Source organism: Elephas maximus, chromosome 24 (genome assembly GCF_024166365.1).
Source record: "Elephas maximus indicus isolate mEleMax1 chromosome 24, mEleMax1 primary haplotype, whole genome shotgun sequence".
NCBI classification, from domain to species: Eukaryota; Metazoa; Chordata; class Mammalia; order Proboscidea; family Elephantidae; genus Elephas; species Elephas maximus.
In genome coordinates, this window is record NC_064842.1 from 8,545,108 (window position 1) to 8,565,893 (window position 20,786).

General features: G+C 37.3%; 1 protein-coding gene across 1 annotated transcript in view; it reads left to right on the forward strand.

The window, feature by feature from the left end:
• LYPLAL1 (lysophospholipase like 1) overlaps positions 1 to 20,434 on the forward strand; it is a 39,098-nt gene extending 18,664 nt beyond the window's left edge. The window contains exons 3-5 of the mRNA XM_049868215.1: positions 8,077 to 8,246; positions 19,578 to 19,693; positions 20,089 to 20,434. Coding sequence (XP_049724172.1) covers positions 8,077 to 8,246; positions 19,578 to 19,693; positions 20,089 to 20,328 — 526 coding nt within the window. The 3' untranslated portion in view covers positions 20,329 to 20,434. The remainder of the gene's footprint in view (positions 1 to 8,076; positions 8,247 to 19,577; positions 19,694 to 20,088) is intronic.
• The last annotated feature ends 352 nt before the right edge of the window (positions 20,435 to 20,786 follow it).

Here is a 20,786-nt window from a genome sequence, read left to right on the forward strand (position 1 = left end):
CTAAGCATTGCTTTAGGTAAATCCCACTGATTTGCTCTTTTGTAATTTTTTTCTCATTCATATCAAAATATTTTCTAAATTCCCTCATGCTAATATTGTTATTCCTGTGTAACAAACCACCCCAAACAACAGTTTATTATGGTCACAAATTCTATGGGACAGGAATTCAGCAAGGGAACCGTAATGACTCTACAGTGTCTGGACCTCTGCTGGGAAAACTTGAAGTCTGGGGCGACTCCTGACAACTGGTAGGGACAGGAAGCATCTGTCTGGTAGTGATACTCACATGTCTGGTAGTTAATGCTAGAAACTAGATAGGGCCTTAGTTTGATTTTTGACTGGAACACTTACATGAGACTTGACCGTGCCATGTCTTGGGCTTCCTGATTGCATGGAGGCTGGGTTTCAATAGTAGATGTCTTAAAGAGAACCAGGAGGAAGCTCTATTGCCTTTTAAGTGTAGCCTTGGGAGTTACACAGTGTTATTTCCTCTCTGGTCAGAAGATTGCTCAGATTCAAGGAGAGACTGTAACTTCTACCATCAGTTATTTAGAAGTATGTTGTTTAAATTTGAAATATTCGGAGTTATTCTAGATAGCTTATTGCTGTTGATTTCTAATTTCATTCCATCATTGTCAGAGAAAATATTGTGTTATTTCAGTCTTTTGATACATATTAGAACTTGTTTTACAACCTAGCGTATGGTCTACCTTGGTGACTCTTTCATGTGCATTTTTGTGTATAACAAAAAAAACAAAATGCAAAACAAACCCTTTGCCATCACATCGATTCCAACTCATAGCAACCCTGTAGGACAGAGAACTGCCCTATACGGTTTCCAAGGCTATAAATCTTTACAGAAACAAACTGTCACACCTTTCTCCTGCAGAGCATATGGTGGGCTTAAACCACCAACCTTTCAGTTAGCAGCCAAGTGCTTAACCACTGCACCACCAGGACTCCTTTTTTTGTGTTTAGTATTCTATAAATATCAGCTAGTTCAAGGTGGTTGAGGGTAGTAATCAAATTTTCTAAGTTCTATCAGTTCAAAAAAAAAAAAACCCCAGTGCCATCGAGTCCATACCGACTCACAGCAACCCTACAGGACAGGGTAGAACTGCCCCGTTACTGAAGGATAAGTATTAAGTTCTCCTACTATGGTTATAGATTGTCATATTTCTTCCTTTAGTTCATCAGTTCTCTCTTCATGTATCTTTAAGCTCTATTATTTGGTGTATTCCTCCTCCTCGCTCATTGGCATGGTTAGGTTCCAAAGACAGGGCCATTACATGAAATTGGCATTACACAAGAGTTGGGGGCTGTACCCCGTCTTTGATACCAGTGTCCTCCTGTTTGTTCGACGCCCTTCGGGTGCCCCTGGTGCATCTTGTGATGCGTGTGGCACAGCAGGCCCCCCTTCCCCACCATGCTTTCCCCACCACCACGAAGTCCACGGTGGTTGGGTGTTGCCCACTGCCACCCGCCACCCCCCACCCACCACCCTGGGCAGGGACGCCACTTGTCCTGTCTACCCCAGCCCCACAGCCCCACGTGGCCCTTTTTCTCTCCCCCCTTTGCCACCTCCCTAGCATCTTTGGGCCCTCTCCCACCCTCCTGTTGCTCGCCCGTGACCTTTCATCTTCCCACCTTTGCGGCCAGCCCTCCGTGGCTAGACTGAGACATCACTGCCATCACAGGCGAAGGCATCCCTCAGCCGATGACCACCATCCCTTGCGTGGCACTGTCGTTGCCAGGGCCTCTGGTATATAATTCAGGGTGGCCCGTGGAGGGTGCCCCTGGCCCAGCTGTGGCCCTATGTGGGGCCCAGAATGTTGGAAGTGCCACCTGAGAATTTTTTCAAAGTTGTTATAATGCAAAGTGTCAGAAAACGGCTGCTAACTGAAAGGTTAATGGTTCTAACACACCAGCCACTCCGTAGGAAGAAGATGTGGCAGTAGGCTTCCGTAAAGATTTACAGCCTTGGAAACCCTAAGAGGCAGCACTACACTGTCCTGCGGGGTTGCTGTGAGTTGGAATTGACTCAGCAGCAGTGAGTTTGATTTTCTTTGTATTTATATGTTTGAGTTTAGATCACTGTTGGTGTTGTTATTGTTTTTTTCTCCCCCCCATCCTCCTTTTCTGCCTTCTTTGAGATTATTTGAATATTTTGAATATTCTGTTTTAATTTATTCTTTTTTTCTCCTAGTTCCCCTCGTGATTACAATATACGCATCAAACCTTTCACTTTCTACTTAGCATTATTTTTCTTCCGCTTTAATTAAAAGACAGAATGCTTACAACCATATAGGTTCCTTACTCCCCCATTTTGTGTTATAGTCTTCATTTGTATTTCATCCACATACATTGAAAATTCCACCGTTGTTAACAGCCTTTGCTTTCAACAGTAATGTATATTTTTAAGACCTTAAGAGGAGAACAACAGCCTATTATATTTTCTCATTCATGGCCTATTATAGCATATCAGTATGTTTTTATTAAGTTATGAATTACTGTTTTGGCTATACGGTATTCCTTTTCCTCAACTATATTTAATATTTAATAGATATTTTTAATCAGCTATGCTAGGTGCATGTTAAGTAAAATACAGCAGTTTGCTCACTGCGCTCATTTAAGTGGAAAATACTGCTTCATTTTTTTATTTTGTTAATTTGTGCACTATATTTGAAGTACTCAATAAAGAATTTTATTTCTATGATGTATTTAATGGTATTTTCTGTAAAGACAATTGGAGATTTTCTTGTTTTGGATTTACTACTAGACTTTTCTTGTTTTGAGTTTACTACTAGAATTTCCATTTAAAAAAAGTAACAATTTTTAACAAGGCATTTATAATTTATATAATGATATAGTTTTTCTTAGTGTTTCGAAACATCCTGAAAGTAGTAAGATTTGTGTAATGTCTGTACTTTTTTATTCACTATTTTTCTCCCATAAAGTGCATGTTCGTGTTTTTTATTAAACATGCAGTCTAAGACGGACATGCTGTTTTTTTTTTTTCTTTTTCATGTAGTTGCAGTGAACAACAGGCTTTTTACTTTATCACTTCAGATTTCTATCTGAAGCAAGTTATTAGGAAATACCTCTCCCAGTACCAATAGGGCTGTACTACAAGTGAGCTAATAGAGATCTTTACTAAAAATAACTATCGTGGGAAATAGTTTACTTCTTCGGTAAGTATTTTAAATAGCACATTTAGTATGTAAAAACGTGGTTTCTCAGAAACATTTTATTTAAAGCAACAGAAGAAACATTTGACCCTCAATTCTTCTAGAAATCACAATATGGATTTTACAAGAATTAAAAAGATATTCAGTGCTAAATAAAATAATTTTAGTCTTTGTTATTTCCTGCTGGCACAGATTAATCCCAGGTGACACAAATAATTATTGACATTCATCATTCAACAAGTATTTATTGAATATCTACTATATGTCAGGCTTTGTTCTAGGCACTGGGGATAACGTGGAAAAGATAAAGTCCTTGCTGTCAGAGAGCTCACATAAATACAGAAAATAAAAGGGAAATGGAATATAATAATTTCAAATAGTGATGAATGTTATTAAGACAGTTAGGGCAATGGGATAATATGTGTGTGCATTACATGGTCAAAGGTAGTTACGCTTTAAACGGGAGAGTCAAGGAATTTCTCACTGGGGGGTAACAGTTGGCCTGAGACCTAAGGGATCAGTGGGAGCCCACCATGCAGTAATGGGATAAAGAGCATTCCAAGCAGAGGGAATACCAAATGGTAAGCCCCTGAAGCAATAATGAGTGTGTCCTGTTGGAGGAAAGAAGGAGGTGAGTCTGACTGAAACGTAGTGAATGGTGCGGGAAGTAGGATGGAATGAGGATGAAGACGGAGACCGATTCCACGTTGTGTATCCTAAAGGTTACGAATGACTTTTAGAGAACACAGATCAAAACAGCTGAATGTCAATTCTTTATTTATTTTATTTTACCATGGACATTTCATTCCAGCTGAATACTCCACCAATATGTGACTGGTTGGTTGATTTAGGATCCACGTGATGTTCTTTGCCAAGCATGTCTGTTTGTTGTGGTAATGTCCGATCTGTTCTATGCCAGCTAATACGGTGATTTATTAGAGGAAAGGTGAATGAGTGAAACGTATGCGCCAGGTGTTTGCTGTTTTAAAAAACACTTTCTTTCTTTTTTTTTACTTTATTTAAAGATTATTCTAACATTCTAGGAGAGTTATGCATTCTTAATTCTATTTCTTTATAAGTGAAGTGATATAGATAAAAGAAAAAAGTTCCAAATTATCCTTTGTTTCATTAAATTTCACCAATTATGCATTTTGAACATAATTTTGATTTTCTTAGAGAATTGAGAATAAACAACTGCCATATTAGTAAAATACCTACACTGGGATTCTAGCCCTGTGGAGCACGTACCTCCAATTAACTGAGGCATTGTCAAAGAAAAATAAAGTTAAGGGAATGTCTTTTTTTTCTGTTAATGGCTGAGTGCCCAGAATGATTCATATTTTAGCCCATGATATCATCCGTATTTAAGTGCTTAGACAGACAAATACACACTTAGAGAAACAGCAGAATAAAAAGAAAACGGAGGTAGACATAATTCAAAAATGTTACAGTCTAATTGAAGCTTTAAAGTAAGAGCTGTGTTACTCAGTTTCGATTCAGAAGTTCACTGTGATTTTAGTGACAAGTTGAATACCGTCTTGGATTTCATTTTGTCTGACAGTGACATTAATGCTGTGGGGAAAGCACCTGCTTCCATTTTCAAAACACTTTCGAGAGTTAATCCTGAGAAGGGATTCTGGGAGGTGGGAGGCTTGAATGCTTTCTGCCTTCTCTTCCTCCTGATTCCAATTTATCTGCCTCTCTTGAGCCAAGCAGCTGCTGGGGTCAGAAGCCATATGGGAAAGAGGGAGAATTTAGGTTCTCCAGGAGGCCTGGTACAGGACTGGATCTTCTTTGTACCGGTTGAGACCCCGGTGCAGGGGAAGTTTTCCATGAGGATGAGAACGTAGCAGATCTGGAAAGAGCTTAGCCTCCAAAAATCTACCTTCCTCTCAAGTTTATGTCGTAAAAATGTTAATTCTTAGACAACAATGCAATATTAATTAAAATCCCAAAAGGGTTTTTAAGGAGAATTATTTGAAATTATTTTAAAATTTAAGAAGTGATAAATTTCTTGAATAAGAAGAACAGATGTCTGAAAATAGTCAGGACAAATATGAAGGAAGAGATTGGGATAATGAGTGGGAGGTGGGGGATTTACCTTACTCAACTTCAGAATATACCATAAAGCCACTGTAATGGGGCCAATATGACACTAAGATGGGAACATATAATTAGATCTATAGAACAGAATAAAGTCTTTCTCAACTGGAGCCAGTTACCTGCATCACAGCACACAAAAAATGATTTAAGTGACCAATTTTCTTGATGTTTCCCAAGGATGATACAGAACTAGTGCCATTCTCTACGCCAGAGATGTACTGAAAAGAAATCAGTTCATTGACACATGTACGCTTTAGGATTAGGGTTTAATCCTCTCATAGAACCTGTGTTGAGAAAGACTAATGCAGAACGATAAAGTTATATATGGCAGATGTGACATTTCATCCTTGTGACAGAAGGATACTTCAGGTTTTGTTTTGTTTTTTAAATAGTACAACCACAATTGGATATTCATAGGGAGGAGAATGAATTTGAGCTCTTACGTCACTCCGTGTATAAATAAATTGCAGACATAAATGAAGATTTGGATATAAAAAATGAAAGCAAAAATCTTGGAAGAAACTCTGGAATTCTCTGTGTACATTCTTTGGATCAGGAAGAGTTTCTTAAACAAAACTTAGAGGAGTAGTCATATATATTCAAATTTTAGAAAGCATGTTTCAAGCTTATGTTTATGACATGGTTCTATTTTAGTAAATAAAAAACAATTTCCTATATATACGCTCTTGATAAATTGGAGTAAGAGCACCTTTCTTGTTTTCAGATTTCTTTCAGCTTCTGTGAGAAGCTTTCCAAGTATAACTCTTTTGACTCCCAGGCTCCAAAGGTGGATGTCTGTTAATTTTGGAGTGCTATTTTTTTTTATGATCAATATAGAAAACTGGTGCTGTAGTACCCCCATTCCCTTCATCACCTAAAGATTGGATGCTTCCCAAGGGCAGATCCCATAGGCTGTGAGGTCTTCTTGATAAGTAGGGGAGAGAATGAGAATTGGATATTTCTGGCTCCTCGGGTTTGCTGAGTTAGTTTGATTTTTCACCAGAGGAGATACAGGAAAGCACACTGAAGTATCAATTAGTAGTGTTTTTCAGCCCCGCCCTCCCTTTTTTGATGTAACTCCAGATTTTATGCTTCACTGACTTTGGAGGGTAAGAGTGTAAACTAAATCTGAGATGGGGAAAGTGGTAGATCCATTGAGCTAGGAAGAGTCATGCATCTGTGGTTATCAAAGGGAAAAGTTATTTGTCATTGGCGTAGATTTCCTTCAAATGATGATGGGTACTTTTGGCAGTGGGTGCGTTTTCTGCTTCACTCCTGCGTGTAACGTGAGCCCTATTTTTCACTCTCACGTGAGGAGGAAACAGGGCTTCCCAAATGACAAACAGCTTCTTTTCGTAAACTCTCCTGCCCCTCATCTTTGCAAAACCTTTGTTCTCATATTCCACTTTCATTTGCCTTTAGCAGTATAGACTCTAATCCAACACAGGACCCCTTAACTCCATTATAATTCGTTAAAACAGAATATTTGGAATTTCATATATATAGATATGTGTTCGTTTATATATGAACATATATATAGACTGATAGGACATCCTAGAGCACTAGAGCATAAGTATACAATAAAAGGTTAAAGTACACTTTAATCCTGCCACCTCGTACTTAAATATAAAGCATATTGTAAGACCAGTCTTGTAGGGTCAACAAGATACCCGTTTCAAAACCTCTATAAAGCATCCTGCACCCCAATGGTACAAACAATATGAAATATCTATATGGTGTGAGCTTTTGAAGATCATTGCATCCCATTAAACCCTCTTGATTCAAGATTCCTGAGAAGAGTAAAAAGAAAGTAAAAAAAAAAAAGTTCAATTCTTGATTTTAAAAAACAAAACTAAAGACTCCTATCATAAGGGTGCTCTACCTGAGGGTAGTCAAGAGAACTCTTAAATTATCAGCTCAGCTTTCATACTTAGTTTTAAACACTTTTAAAAAGCATTTTTGGTGAATCTTTTCCATTCTAGGTATTGCTCTTTTTGGATAGAAAAACATTAGTTAGCTATCAATACTTGAACATTGATCTTCACATTAAAAGAAAAACGATTAAGGAAATTAAAGCAGAAATTAAAAAAAAAAAAAAAACTGATAAACCTACTGCCTTGGAGTCAGTTCCAACTCATAGCAACCCCGTACAGTTTCCAAGGCTGTAAATCTCTATGAAAGCATCTCCCCTATGCTATGAAAGCATTTTCCTCTATGAAAGCATCTTCAAACCACCACTGACCTTTCGGTAAGCAGTCGATTGTTTTAGCCACTGCGCCACCAGGGCTCTTTACATAGGCACATAATTACATATAATTTCCCTTTTTATATCAGTTTTCTAGAGCATTTATGAATCCTGGAAGATGACAGAGTAAGTAAAGATGATGAACTAACATTGGTAAATATTAATGGAAACTAAAAGCAAGAGAGAGTTAATGCGATCCCTGTTGGTACAAACTGGTAATGTGCTCAGCTGCTAACCAAAAGGTTGAAAGTTTGTGTTCACTTAGAGGCACCTCGGAAGAAAGGCTTGATGACCTACTTCTGAAAAATCAACCATTGAAAACCATGTGAAGCACAGGCCTACTCTGAACCATGGGGTCTCCATGACCCGGAACCCACTCTACAGCAACAAGCTTTTTTTTTTTATGCAAATTTTTTTCACTCATAAAACTTGGAAGGAATTAAAATTCTTCATTCAAAACATTAATCTCAGAAATTAAAGCATACATTTTTAGCATCATAACCTTTTTCATTTTGTTTTCTTTTTTTTTTTTTTAAACAGGCCATATACGCCTATGAGCGGAGGACTCTCCAATGTGTGGTTTGACAGGTTTAAAATATCTATTGACTGCCCAGAACACCTGGAATCAATTGATGTAATGTGTCAGGTGCTTGCAGATTTGATTGATGGTGAAGTAAAAAGTGGCATCAAGAATAACAGGATATTAATAGGTAAGAGACTTAAACGTCGGTAGTTTATTTCACTTCTGTCTAGTTCTACGCATTGAATTTTACCTGGGACATTATTTCAAAGTACTCCTATATCATTTCTGCCATTCATAGTTTCAGATAAATGTTACATATTGAGCATTTCAGAACTATTGCAATTACAGACAGTTCAAGAAACCTTAGTTGACTTTCTTTTTGAATCATAACACGTTTGGAGAATTCCATGATAGTTTAAATTTTCTTTCTTGTTTATTTTCTTTGAAGAGATTATACTTTTAAATTTTTAAACATTTTATTTTAATTAGCTTAAGTTTTACGAATATATGTTTAAATAACCATTGCCATGATTAAAATAAATTAGAGTACATAGTCAAAATATGCCATCAAATTTCTGAAATTAAAACTCTTCAGAGTTAGTATCACAGGAATAAGATATTTATAAAACTTTGAATAAACATGCCTTTGGCAATCCGCGTTCCCAAGGGGAACATAACATGACTTTATGTAAACTCTTTGTTCTACTTAATACCCTTTTCTCTTTCTGTAATTATCAAATACATAAACTATTAAAATCTTTACATTTCAAATACAAAGGGAGAGATCAGGTCTGTAGAGTGTGGCAGTATAGAACATATTTGACTATCAAGTTCTAAAAAAAAAAAACCTTAAAATACATGTTAAAATCCCGTACGGACAGGATTGGGATGAATTAGTAAGCTTCCTCTGTCTACTGAAGCATTGACCTTCCTTCCACTGAGTTATGTCGGCAGCTTGGTATAATGAGTAGAATCCATTCTATCCTGTCTTCCTCCAACTTGCACTTTTGTTAGTTAAAAGCAGTATGACCTCACAGCCTCGTAACATCACCTTTTCTGGGCTTCAGTTTCCTTATCTATAATTAACTCTATATTTTCCTTTTCTGTGTATCTGTGTTTAACTCATCTATGTTTGGCATCAATGTTTAACTTTAATAAAGATAAGACGTAGGGCATTATGGGTATCGTCGGAAGAGTACAGGAACATGGCACCTAACTTACTCCAGGGGGTAAGTTGTTGCAAGGGTGACTGAGCTGTCTTCTAGAAGCCTATTGGTTATAGAATTCAAAATGTATGCCTGTGTCATAGATTCCATCCTTCACTCATTAAGCAATATTTTTTTAAGTTCCCACTGTGTGTTAGGCAGAGCCCTGATGGCATAGTGGTTAAGAGCTCGGCTGCTGACCAAAAGGTTGGCAGTTTGAATCCATAAGCCTCTCCTTGGAAACCCAATAGGGCAGCTCTTCTCTGTCCTGTAGGGTCACTATGAGTTGGAATCGACTCAACGGCAACGGGTTTGTTTTTTGTGTTTGTGTATGTTAGGCAGTATGTTAGATGCTCAAAGACACTCACAGGTAAGGAAAACAGGATCTGTCTCACAAATTGCAACCTGGAAGGGCCCATGAGGTACTTAACAATGGTAATTGGAATGTCATCCAACCTGCAATGAGTGCCCTAAGGTGGTATAATCATGTACATTTCTTTTTTCTTTTTTAATAGACTTTATTTTTTAGAGCAGTTCTAGGCTTACATAAAAATTGCACAGAAAATACAGAGTTCCCATATACCCCCTACCTGCCACACACACACAGACACACACACACACACGCACAGTTTCCCTTATTACTAACATCTTGCATTAGTGTGGTATGTGTATTACAACTGATGAATGAATATTGATACATTATTATTAACTTTACATTAAGGTCCGTTCTTTGTGTTGTACAGTTCTATGAGTTTTGACACATCCTTAATGTCATGTGTCCACCATTACATTTTCATGCAGAATAGTTTCACTGCCCTAAAAAGGTCCTGTGCCTCACCTATTCGTCTCTCTCCCTTTTCTCCCATCCCCTTTCCAACCACTGACCTTTTCACTGTCTCTAAGTTTTCCCTGTTCCAGAATGTCAGATTGTTGGAATCATACACTGTGTAGCCTTTTCAGTCTGGCTTCTTTCACTTAGCAGTGCACATTTAAGATTCTTTTGTGTCTTTTCCTGGCTTCATAGCTCATTACTTTTTAATCACTGAAAATTATTCCATCGTATAGATATACCACAGTTTGTTTATCCATTCACCTATCGAAAAATAGCTTGGTTGCTTCAAATTTTTGACAGTAAAGGATAAAGTTGCTATAAACATTTGTGTGCAGATTTTTGTGTGGACATGTTTTCAACTCCTTCAGGTAGACGGTTACGAGTGTAATTGCTGGATTGTATGGTAAGCTTATGTTTAGCTTTGAAAGAAACCGTGAGACTGTCTTCCAAAGTGGCTGCACCCTTTTGCATTCTCACCAGCAGTGAATGAGAGTTTCTGTTGCTCTATTTATTTTTATTTTCCAGGAAACATCACAATCCATGGTACCGGAAATGTATAATGAATTTCATGACCTGATCAGTGAGTGGGTGAATTAAGTAATTAAGTACTGTAAGAATTCAGAGGAAGAAGAGGCCATATGGATTTGGGGTTATTAGAGAAGGGTGCCTAGGAAAATGGCAGTGGCATTTGAGATGCACAAATTATTAAAATTGTAACTATTGCAATGTAGGGGTCTAGGCATAGGGAATGATAGAAAGAGTAATTTAGAAGTAGAAAAAGTAGTGCTGGTTGTTTTTGTCTGGACATCAAACATGGCTTTGGTAGAAAGCTGCTTGTCTGATTGGAAAGTGCCTTGTTTCATAGCCAAGGTAAGAGACTGAAGAGCCTGGTGATACAGTGACCATAACGGGGTCAAATCTAAGCCTATCACTTGCTAGTTGGCCCGCTCCTTAACGACCTGCACTGAGTATTTGCTGTCTCATCTCTGAGGTGAGAGGAATAATACAATACCTAAATAACTGGGAGATGGTGCTTGTAAAATACGTGGCCCATTCTAGGCTCTCAATGAATATTCTTTCTAGTCCCCCTTTTATCCTTTATCCTGTAGGTAACTGGGGAGAGATCTTTAAAGGATGTCTTTGAGTCATATAGTTAATTAGAACTGTGCTTCAGGAAAATGTATCTGGCAAAGGTCAAGTGAAGGGAGGAGAAGTTAGGCATGGAGAACCCAGTTACTGAATTTATTAATAGAAGGTAATGACATGTGAAGTAATGTCATGGCAGTAGAAAGAGAGAACAAGATTGGGATAAATAACTTTAAAATAAAATTAAAAAATCTTCATAAGTAAAAAAGAGTAGAAGATACTCTAATTAGTACCCTTAATGTGCATATATTCAAGAAGTTATCACATTGACTTGTAACTACTTTCCGCTTGCCTCTTGCCCCATCCCCACCTGTTTCCCTTCCCCAGATCCATCAGTTACTTCATCCTATTTATCTTTGAGTACTAGAGAGGCTACTAATTTTCTTAAGATTAGAAAGCTAATAAGAATTTTGAATCCAAATTTATTCCAAAATATGATTCTTCCATTTAACTGAACATTCTTAAGGCTCTTGATACATGTGGTCAAATTCCTGCCACAAAAAATAGTGTGCCAATTGATACTTCCACCAGCTACATTAGCATGCCAGTTTTGCCGCACACTCCTTAGAGTCTTAAAAATTTTGATAGAAATCAGTAAGCAAAGGCTATGCTGGACCAGCGCCACCACTTGGAGACTCATAGGTAGCTCTTTGTTTCTTCCCCACCAGCCACTTTTTTTATTTCTTCTCAGTGGTGTACGTGGTGTGCTTCCCCCTTTCTTCTCCACTGCTCGTATGTTTTTAACAAAAGTTACTACTTAATATTTTTCTGCTGGTTTTTATGCTTTTGTACAGCATCCATTACAATGCAAGTTAACTTGTTAAAAAAGATGTAAGTGTTATTCGTAACATTTTAATGAAGATGTGCAAGGGGAAATCAAAGGAAAAATGCATTGAGATTCCAGACAGTTTCATTAAACACACACACACACACCCCATGGTAAGGTTGATTAACCCGTTGCCATTGGTCTAGTCTAACTCATAGCGACCTTATAGGACAGGGTAGAACTGCCCCGTAGGGTTTCCAAGGCTGTAAATCTCTAGGGAAACAGACTGCCACATCTTTCTCCCATGGAGCAAGTGGCTGGTGGATTCAAACCACCAACATTTCAATTAGCAGCCGAGCACTTAACCACTGCACCACCTGAGCTCTTGGAGTTTGATTAGGGTATTAAAAAAATAACAGTTATAGGAGAAAAAGTATAAAAATTGTAAGATTAAAAAGGAAAAGTAGTGATAATGGGTATAAGATTGTTATCTTTATTCATTTTGTTTAATATATAATGAAATTTCTGTTATCAGGCAATTGGAAGTAATGGGACTGTTGTCTCTGAGATATTTTCAGCCTATGTAGCTTTGTTAAAAAAAAAAAAAAACTACCCTATATTTGTTGTAGATGGGAGCCATTCTTTCATTCTTTTTCTGTGGTTTTATTTTCGTTTTAAAAAAACCAAACCTATTGCTGTTGAGTCAATTCTGACTCCTAGTGACCCTATAGGACAGAGTAGAACTGTCCCATAAGGTTTCCAAGGAGCACCTGGTGGATTTGAACTCTCAACCTTTAGGTTAGCAGCCATAGCACTTAACCACTATGCCACCAGGGTTTCCTTATTTTGATTAGTTGTGTTTTATTACATTAAATTCAGTTTTAGAAACAATTCTGTGATCTCTGTAGCCTACCCAGCTTGGTCAGATCAAAAATGATACTTCTGGTGCTAAGTTTGATCTCCAAATGTTTGTGAAAAGTTTAAGTGCAATGTGAACAGTGAGGAGAGAAAAATCTTTCTGGAACTGCCTCTTAAAAGAGGTGACCTTCAAAGTGAGTCTTAAAGAGTGAGTAAGAATTTAATTGGTAAACAAGAAGGGAAACATATTCATGAAAGGAAGCAGGGGCACATTAGAATATCCCAGAAAATATTAATTTGCTGTGCACTTCAGCCCCTAGGGTCATTGAATTACACACAGAGAATGAAATGATTGAGGTACATTTTACAAGGATGATATTGCAACATTGTGGAGGGTTGACTACCCTGAAGTCCAGGAGACTGCCACGAAGGCAAATACAATAGATAGGGAAAATGATGGAAGACTAAAACTGCTAAATATAACGTATATAGGATTTTGGGAATATAGGGACGAGTAAGATTATATTTAAGGATATTAGAGTCAACTGGAGGTTTAGCTATGAAGACAGATTCTATGCTTTCTAAGTTTTCTGCAATGGGCATGTATTGCTCTCTTAATGGAAAAAAATAACAAACTTTCACTAAGGTAGGAAGAACTGGAAAAAGGTTCACTCCTTCTCCCAGTATCTGGTAGGAGATATTCAGTGAAAGTGTGTTCCTTGGAAACACTCGTGAATCCTCATTCTTCAAGAATATCAGAGAAATAACATTAAGAAATCAACATAAGAAGTTTATTTATTTTTATATATTACATATGATTCTAAAGAAAGTAGGAAAAAAACTTAGGGGAAATACAGTCTATCAAATAGTGACTTTTAAATTACTTTCTTAAAGTTGGCAATATAGCCATTGGCAGAACCAGGATTCAAATCCTGTGTTCTGAGAAAAATACTAACATTAGTTATCCTGTCTTCTTCCGGTTTTATTAAAAGTTACCAGTGAGTGTCCAGTGTGCATATTACAGGTTGTCCCCAAGTTAAGAAAGTCCTACTTGCCTTTTAATGTTATGTAAGTTCACCCTCAGTTTGACATGATTGCACCAACCCCCACTGCTCGCGACAAGCTCTTTATCCCAGTCACCTTCACCTGCTGCACGTACAGCTTTTAAATCACTGAAAAGGCTTCGAGCCTCTTTCTGCGCTAAAGTACGGCTGAAAGGCTGAATAAGAACCGTATCCACCTGTTCTGACTTGCCTACAAATTCAACTTAAAGACACACTTAGGGACAGATCTCATTCGTAACCCGGCGACCGCCTGTGTAAACACATTTCCTCGTCAGCACATTGACCCTCTGTTAATATCTGTTTTTAAGAAAGGAATCCAGTCAAGCAAACTCTTCGTTTTCTTCTAGTAGGCTGTATAACAGGAGAAATCGAAGTGGAAAAAAGTATATCATTTTTTACTTGTGTACTGTTGTGCTTAGTGGTAGTAATACTCCTAAAATTAACAGACATATTACACTTGGCAGTTTTTAAATTGTTTTTAGTGTTTTACATTTATAGTGTTTATACAAGTTGCTTTCGTATACCATATCTCACAAGCCTTGTACTAGAAAAACAGAATTATTATTCTCATTTCAAAGATGAAGAAACTAAATTCAGAAATTATTGGCAAATATAAAATAGAGTTGGGACTAGAATCCAGGACCTTTGACCTAGTCAAGAACTTTTTACAGTGATGGGATCCCCTTTTTTTTTCCTCTGGCCACTCCAAACCCAATGCGGTGGTAATAATTTGTTGTTAAGAGAAAATATTGATATAATCTATATGCTTAACTTTGATCTAGGATGTATAGAACCCAACAAAGTATATGAACAGGTTTTCAGAATTTTGGTAAAATGAGCAGGATCTCAGAATTTTGAAGCAGGGAGAAGCACGTGCTTCTGAAACCGCACTTGGGTCATTCACAGGAATGACCTACATGTCCGTCTTGAATGTGATGGTTAAGGGAATTATGGCCCGTTAATAGAATTGGTGGAACTCTGGTGGCGCAGTGGTTGAGAGGTTGACTTCTAAGCTGGATAGATCAGCAGTTCAAATCCACTAGCCGCTCCTTGGAAACCCGGTGGGGCAGTTCTACTCTTTCTTATAGGGTCGCTAGGAGTCAGAATTGACTCAACGGCAATGGCTTTGGTTTGGGTTTTTTTGTTTTGTTTTGGTTAATAAAACTGAATATTATATAGCCATTAAATATTATATATACATAGAAAAAAAAATTTTTTATACATAGAAGGCACTCAATAAATATGAGTTCAGTGAATTAAAAATAATTATGATTTTTTTTGTAATATTGTGGAAAGACTTTCAAGTATTACATGAAAGAAAAAACAACATATAAAATTGTACATGTGCAGTGAGTTTAACTGTTAAATGCATTTTAAAAGCATTTAGATGACTCTTCCTACTTTGCCTGTGTCTATTTTCTACACTTGACATAGTAGGTACATATTAATATATTAACTTTATAATAAAATTTAAAATAAAAGTAAGATGATTAGTTAGAATTCCCAAGATGAAGCCTACCACCAGAATTACTTGGCTGCCTCTTCCTGACCCTATACAAGACTCCTCTGAAGCCTTCGGGGGGCTAAACCTTGGAAACGATACTTTACTTTCTTTGAGCATATATATATTTTAAACAACTTATATTTCTTCAACAACAATTACCAGAACTTTCAAGACTTGGGACTGCTGTTGGAACAGCCTTTCATAGAAGAAAATCAATATTTTGTTTGTTCCATACATTTTGTATTAGAGAAAATATACAAACAAGTATGTTAGGCATGATTTCTCTCTGCTCAAATCTTTTGAACGTTTATCACCAGTTCACCAGTTTGAACCAGGTCTGAGGAATAATTATAATAGTATATAAATTAAATGGAATAATTGTTGCAATATGGGGGAAATGACTTTTATTACTACAGTGGGTTTAATAGTGTCTCTCCAAAAGTCATGTCCACCCAGAACCTCAGAACGTGACGTTATTTGCAAATACGATCTTTGCAGATCTAATGAAGGGAAGAATCAAGAAGAGATCATAAATTATGAGCCCAAGAGACAGAAGGGGCCACATGAACTAGAGACTTACATCATCCTGAGACCAGAAGAACTAGTTGGTGCCCGGCCACAACCGATGACTGCCCTGACAGGGAGCACAACAGAGAACCCCTGAGGGAGCAGGAGAACAGTGGGATGCAGACCCCAAATTCTCATAAAAAGACCAGACTTAATGGTCTGACTGAGACTAGAAGAATCCCGGCGGTCATGGTCCCCAAACCTTCTGTTGGCCCAGGACAGGAACCATTCCCGAAGACAACTCATCAGACATGGAAGGGACTGGACAATGGGTTGGAGAGAGATGCTGATGAAGAGTGAGCTACTTGTATCAGGTGGACACTTGAGAGTGTGTTGGCATCTCCTGCCTGGAGGGGAGATGGGAGGGTAGAGAGGGTTAGAAACTGGCAAAATGGTCACGAAAGGAGAGACTGGAAGGAGGGAGCAAGCTGACTCATTAGGGGGAGAGTAAATGGGAGTATATAGTAAGGTGTATGTAAGTTTATGTGTGAGAGACTGACTTGATTTGTAAACTTTCACTTAAAGCCAATAAAAATTATTAAAAAAAAAAAAAGAAGAAGAAGAGATCATACTGGATTAAGGGTGGCCCTAAATTCAATGAGAATGCCCTTATAAGAGGCAGATGAGGATGCAGAGACGTGGAGAAGGATGCCTTGTGAAGACAGAGGCAGAAATTAGAATGGTGCTTCCACAAGCTCAGGAACCCCAAGAATGGCTGGGAGCCACCAGAAGCTAGGGAGACGCAAGGGAGGGCTCTTCCCTGGAGCCTTCAAAGGGAGCATGGCCCTGCCAATATCTTGATTCTGTACTTCCTGCCTCCAGAACTCTGAGAGAATAAATTTCTATCATTTTAAGCTACCAAGTTTGTGATAAGATAGAGGAAACCAGTAAATCTTAAAATAGGATTTTAAAAACCAAAACCAAACCCAACCCAGTGCTGTCGAGTCAACTCTGACTCATAGCGACCCTGCAGGACAAACTGGAACTGCCCCATAGAGTTCCCAAGGAGCGCCTGGCGGATTTGAACTGCTGGCCCTTTGGTTAGCAGCCGTAGCACTTAACCACTATACCACCAGGGTTTCCAGGATTTTAAAAGTCCTGTTCAATTGAATTGTGCTTTTTTCTTAGGATTTTACTTTCAGGTACATTTTCTTAGTTTTCTTAGTATAGCTTTATATATATATATATATATATATATATATATATAGTTTCTGTTTTATTTAAAGAGTTCACAAAGCCAGATTCATTATTTTTTAACAATTTATTTAGCTTGTTAATCTTAAATGTATGTTGAAATGTTAACTCTTGACATTTTTAATATTTCTTTACCAACTATAAATTACATTATAATCATTACCTACAATGAAATTACTATTTGGTAGTTTACTTATTGAACAGTGTATTTCTTATTACATTTTAGGTGCTGTTTTAGTTATCTAGTGCTACTATAACAGAAATACCACAAGTAGATGGCTGTAACAAAGAGAAATTTATTCTCTCGCAGTTTAGGAAGCCAGAAGTCTGAATTCAGGGTGTCAGCTCCAGGGAAAGGCTCCTACTGTGTCGGCTTTGAAGGAGGGTCTTTGTCATCAATCTTCTCCTGGTCTGGGAGCTTCTCAGTGCAGGGACCTTGGGTCCAAATAATGCACTCTGCTTCTGGTGCTTCTTTCTTGGTGGTATGAGGCCCTTCTGTCTCTCTGCTCACTTCTCTCTCAAAAGAGATTCACTCAAGATACAGCCTAATCTTGTCTAAACCCACCTCATTAACATCACACAGGAAAACCACATCGGATGACACAGTACTGGGAATCATGGCCTAGCAAAGTTGACAGATATTTTGGGGGGACACAATGCAATCCATAACAGATGCTTAGACAGGAAACTGAATTAAATAACTAGTTCCTTGTGTTAAAGTTTTTTCTTTTAGAAAAGAAAAAAATACACCAAGTCCCTTTTCACAGTAGTGTCTTATGGTAAAGGTGATTGTCAAAGACAGCAGGTGATGCATTGTAGAGTACCTCGCCAGATTATAAATGGGTAAGGGACTTAGATTAAATCTTAAAATAAGATTTCAATGAGCACATTTTACTGTGAATTATAGAAATTGAACTTGAGGTTCAGTGTCTGCAGGATGCTTTTATGTGTGTTCATAATGGCATTTCAAACGTGGGAAAATCTTTCCATTTTTCTGAGTTAGGCTGGCACCATCAGGGACCCTGAAACCACATAGGTGATAAGGTGATCCTGATCTATAAAAAACGAGTCACAGGGGACTTAATGTATAAAATTTTCTTGATAGGGTTGCTTTTAAAATAATTTTTAATGTAAATTTTTGCTTATTAATCATTTCTGTTATTCACATTTTATCTTTTGATCTTTGTTTTATTTTCAGCATTATCATTTTATGAAAGATAAATTTTCTTTTTGCTCAGTTTACAAATCTGAAGCTTTTTTAAATCATTGGAGCATCTTAAAGTGTAGACCTTTGTCTAATATGGTAGCCAGTAGCCACTTGTGGCTGCTTCAATTTAAACTAATTAAAATTAAGTAAACTTAAAAATCCATTTTGTCAGTCACACTGGTCACGGCTCAGATGTCACACTGTGCACCTGTCTCCTTATTCTGTTTTCCTACAAAACTCCCCCTTAACAGGAGGGCCCATGTGTTCATCTGCATACCTTCAGTGACTAGCATGGTGCTTGGCACAGAAAAGGCGATAAAAGTTTGTCAAATGAATAAACAATCTTTTTTTCCAAACTCTATTTTTAAAAAGGACATAGAGATATATATTTTTGAGTTTTATTACTCCATGGTAAATCAGTTTGCAAAATAATACTGCGTTCCAGAAATACTTTAAATAGCCAACCAAATTTTCGATGATCCTTCCTAATTCAAACATCACTAAGCACTTACTATGTGGCAGACAGTAGAGATATAATAAATTTTTTAAAAACTCGAGCTCACAGCTTGGCAAGTAAGACAAAAAGCTCATGTTATTAATTGTGGTTTCAGTGTGAGAACTGTAAGTATAAACAAAACATAAGTAGACATTAGAAGTTTAAATAAATAACACTTGTACTAGGGCTCACATTTTGAATTATGATAAGCATTTTTTATTTGACAAACATTTCTTTGTTCAGTTCTAGCTCTTTTTAACACAAATCTCTTTACCAGTGGTAAGAAGGGTAGAACGGTCATTTACTTACAGCAAGTCATTTTCTCTGAGGCCCAGAATGGACCGAAGTTGTTTTTAGCACCATATATCTTTAAAGGTCTCCAAACATTAAAAAAATATATATGGAAGACAGACATAGATTGCAGTATCGGTTGCCGTTGAGTTGATTCTGACTCATGACAACGTCATGTGTGTCCAAGTAAAACTGTTCCATAGGGTTTTCGAGGCTGTGACCTTTTGGAAGTGGATTGCCAGGCTTTCTTCTGAGGTGCCTCTGGGTGGGTTCGAACCTCCAACCTTTCAGTTGATAGTCAAGTGCTTAACCATTTGTGCCAGTGTTCTAAATTATCATTGCATTATCACTGCTTTTTCTGGTAAGTTAAAACTTTTGTTTCCTTTAGGAGGATTTTCTATGGGAGGATGCATGGCAATGCATTTAGCATATAGAAATCATCAAGACGTGGCAGGAGTATTTGCTCTGTCCAGTTTTCTGAATAAAACATCTGCTGTTTACCAGGTAAATACCAAATTTACAAAACAAAACAAGAAACTGTGAGACATACACACATTGAAACTAAAAACGAAATCCATAATTAAGCAATAACAATTGAGGCACAGAGCGTTCCTGGGAATTCGTGGCCAGATGAGTCATATTGATTAATTCCAGCTGGCCATTAGTGTTGAGGAAATGCTCTGAATAAAGAGTATCGTCAAGCAAAGTGTCAAAATGAAAAGGATAAAGGACAAATATTACATATTAAAAAACCTACGTGATTACAGCCCCTGCCCCCCTTTTCCCCTTTAGTTATTGGCCTTTTGGTAGAATTGAAATATTTCTGCCCTGTGTTCCCAGAATGATTTTCTCAAAAAGAATCTACTTAAAGTTTTCTGTTTTTATATCCTCTGGTCTAGGCTCTTCAGAAAGCTGACGGTGTGCTTCCTGAATTATTCCAGTGTCATGGAACTGCAGATGAGTTAGTTCCTTATTCTTGGGGTGAAGAGACAAACTCAGTGTTAAGGTCACTAGGAGTGAGCACACAGTTTCATAGTTTCCCAGGCGTTCACCATGACCTAAGCAAAGCTGAGCTAGAAAAACTGACATCATGGATTCTTAACAAGCTACCAGGAGACATGGAAAGGCAAAATGAATGAATCAAGATTGATTTGTTAATCTGTATGTAATGTCTTTGAGAAACGTGGTTTTTACTGCCAAGTTATAATTTGATAAATGACCATTAAATATTAAGAACTACCAACAGTTTACTGGCTTATGTGTTTAATTATTGAAAGGCTTGGTACCACAGAGAATAGTACAATATTGCTAATGGGAAACATTAATCAAACACTGTGCATCATTTTTCTGATACATTTTTGTAAATAACTGGAGAGCTTTTAAGTATTTAAACTTTAAAAAAAAAATGGATTTAAAAAATTTTTTTATCTAAAATGATAAAGACCATGGAAGAAAAAATAGGAACACTAGGGGCCCTAATACATGGCATAAACAGTATACAAAGCATTACTAACAATGCACAAACACCAGAAGAGAAACTAGATAACTGGGAGCTCCTAAAAATCAAACACTTTTGCTCATTCAAAGACTTCACCAA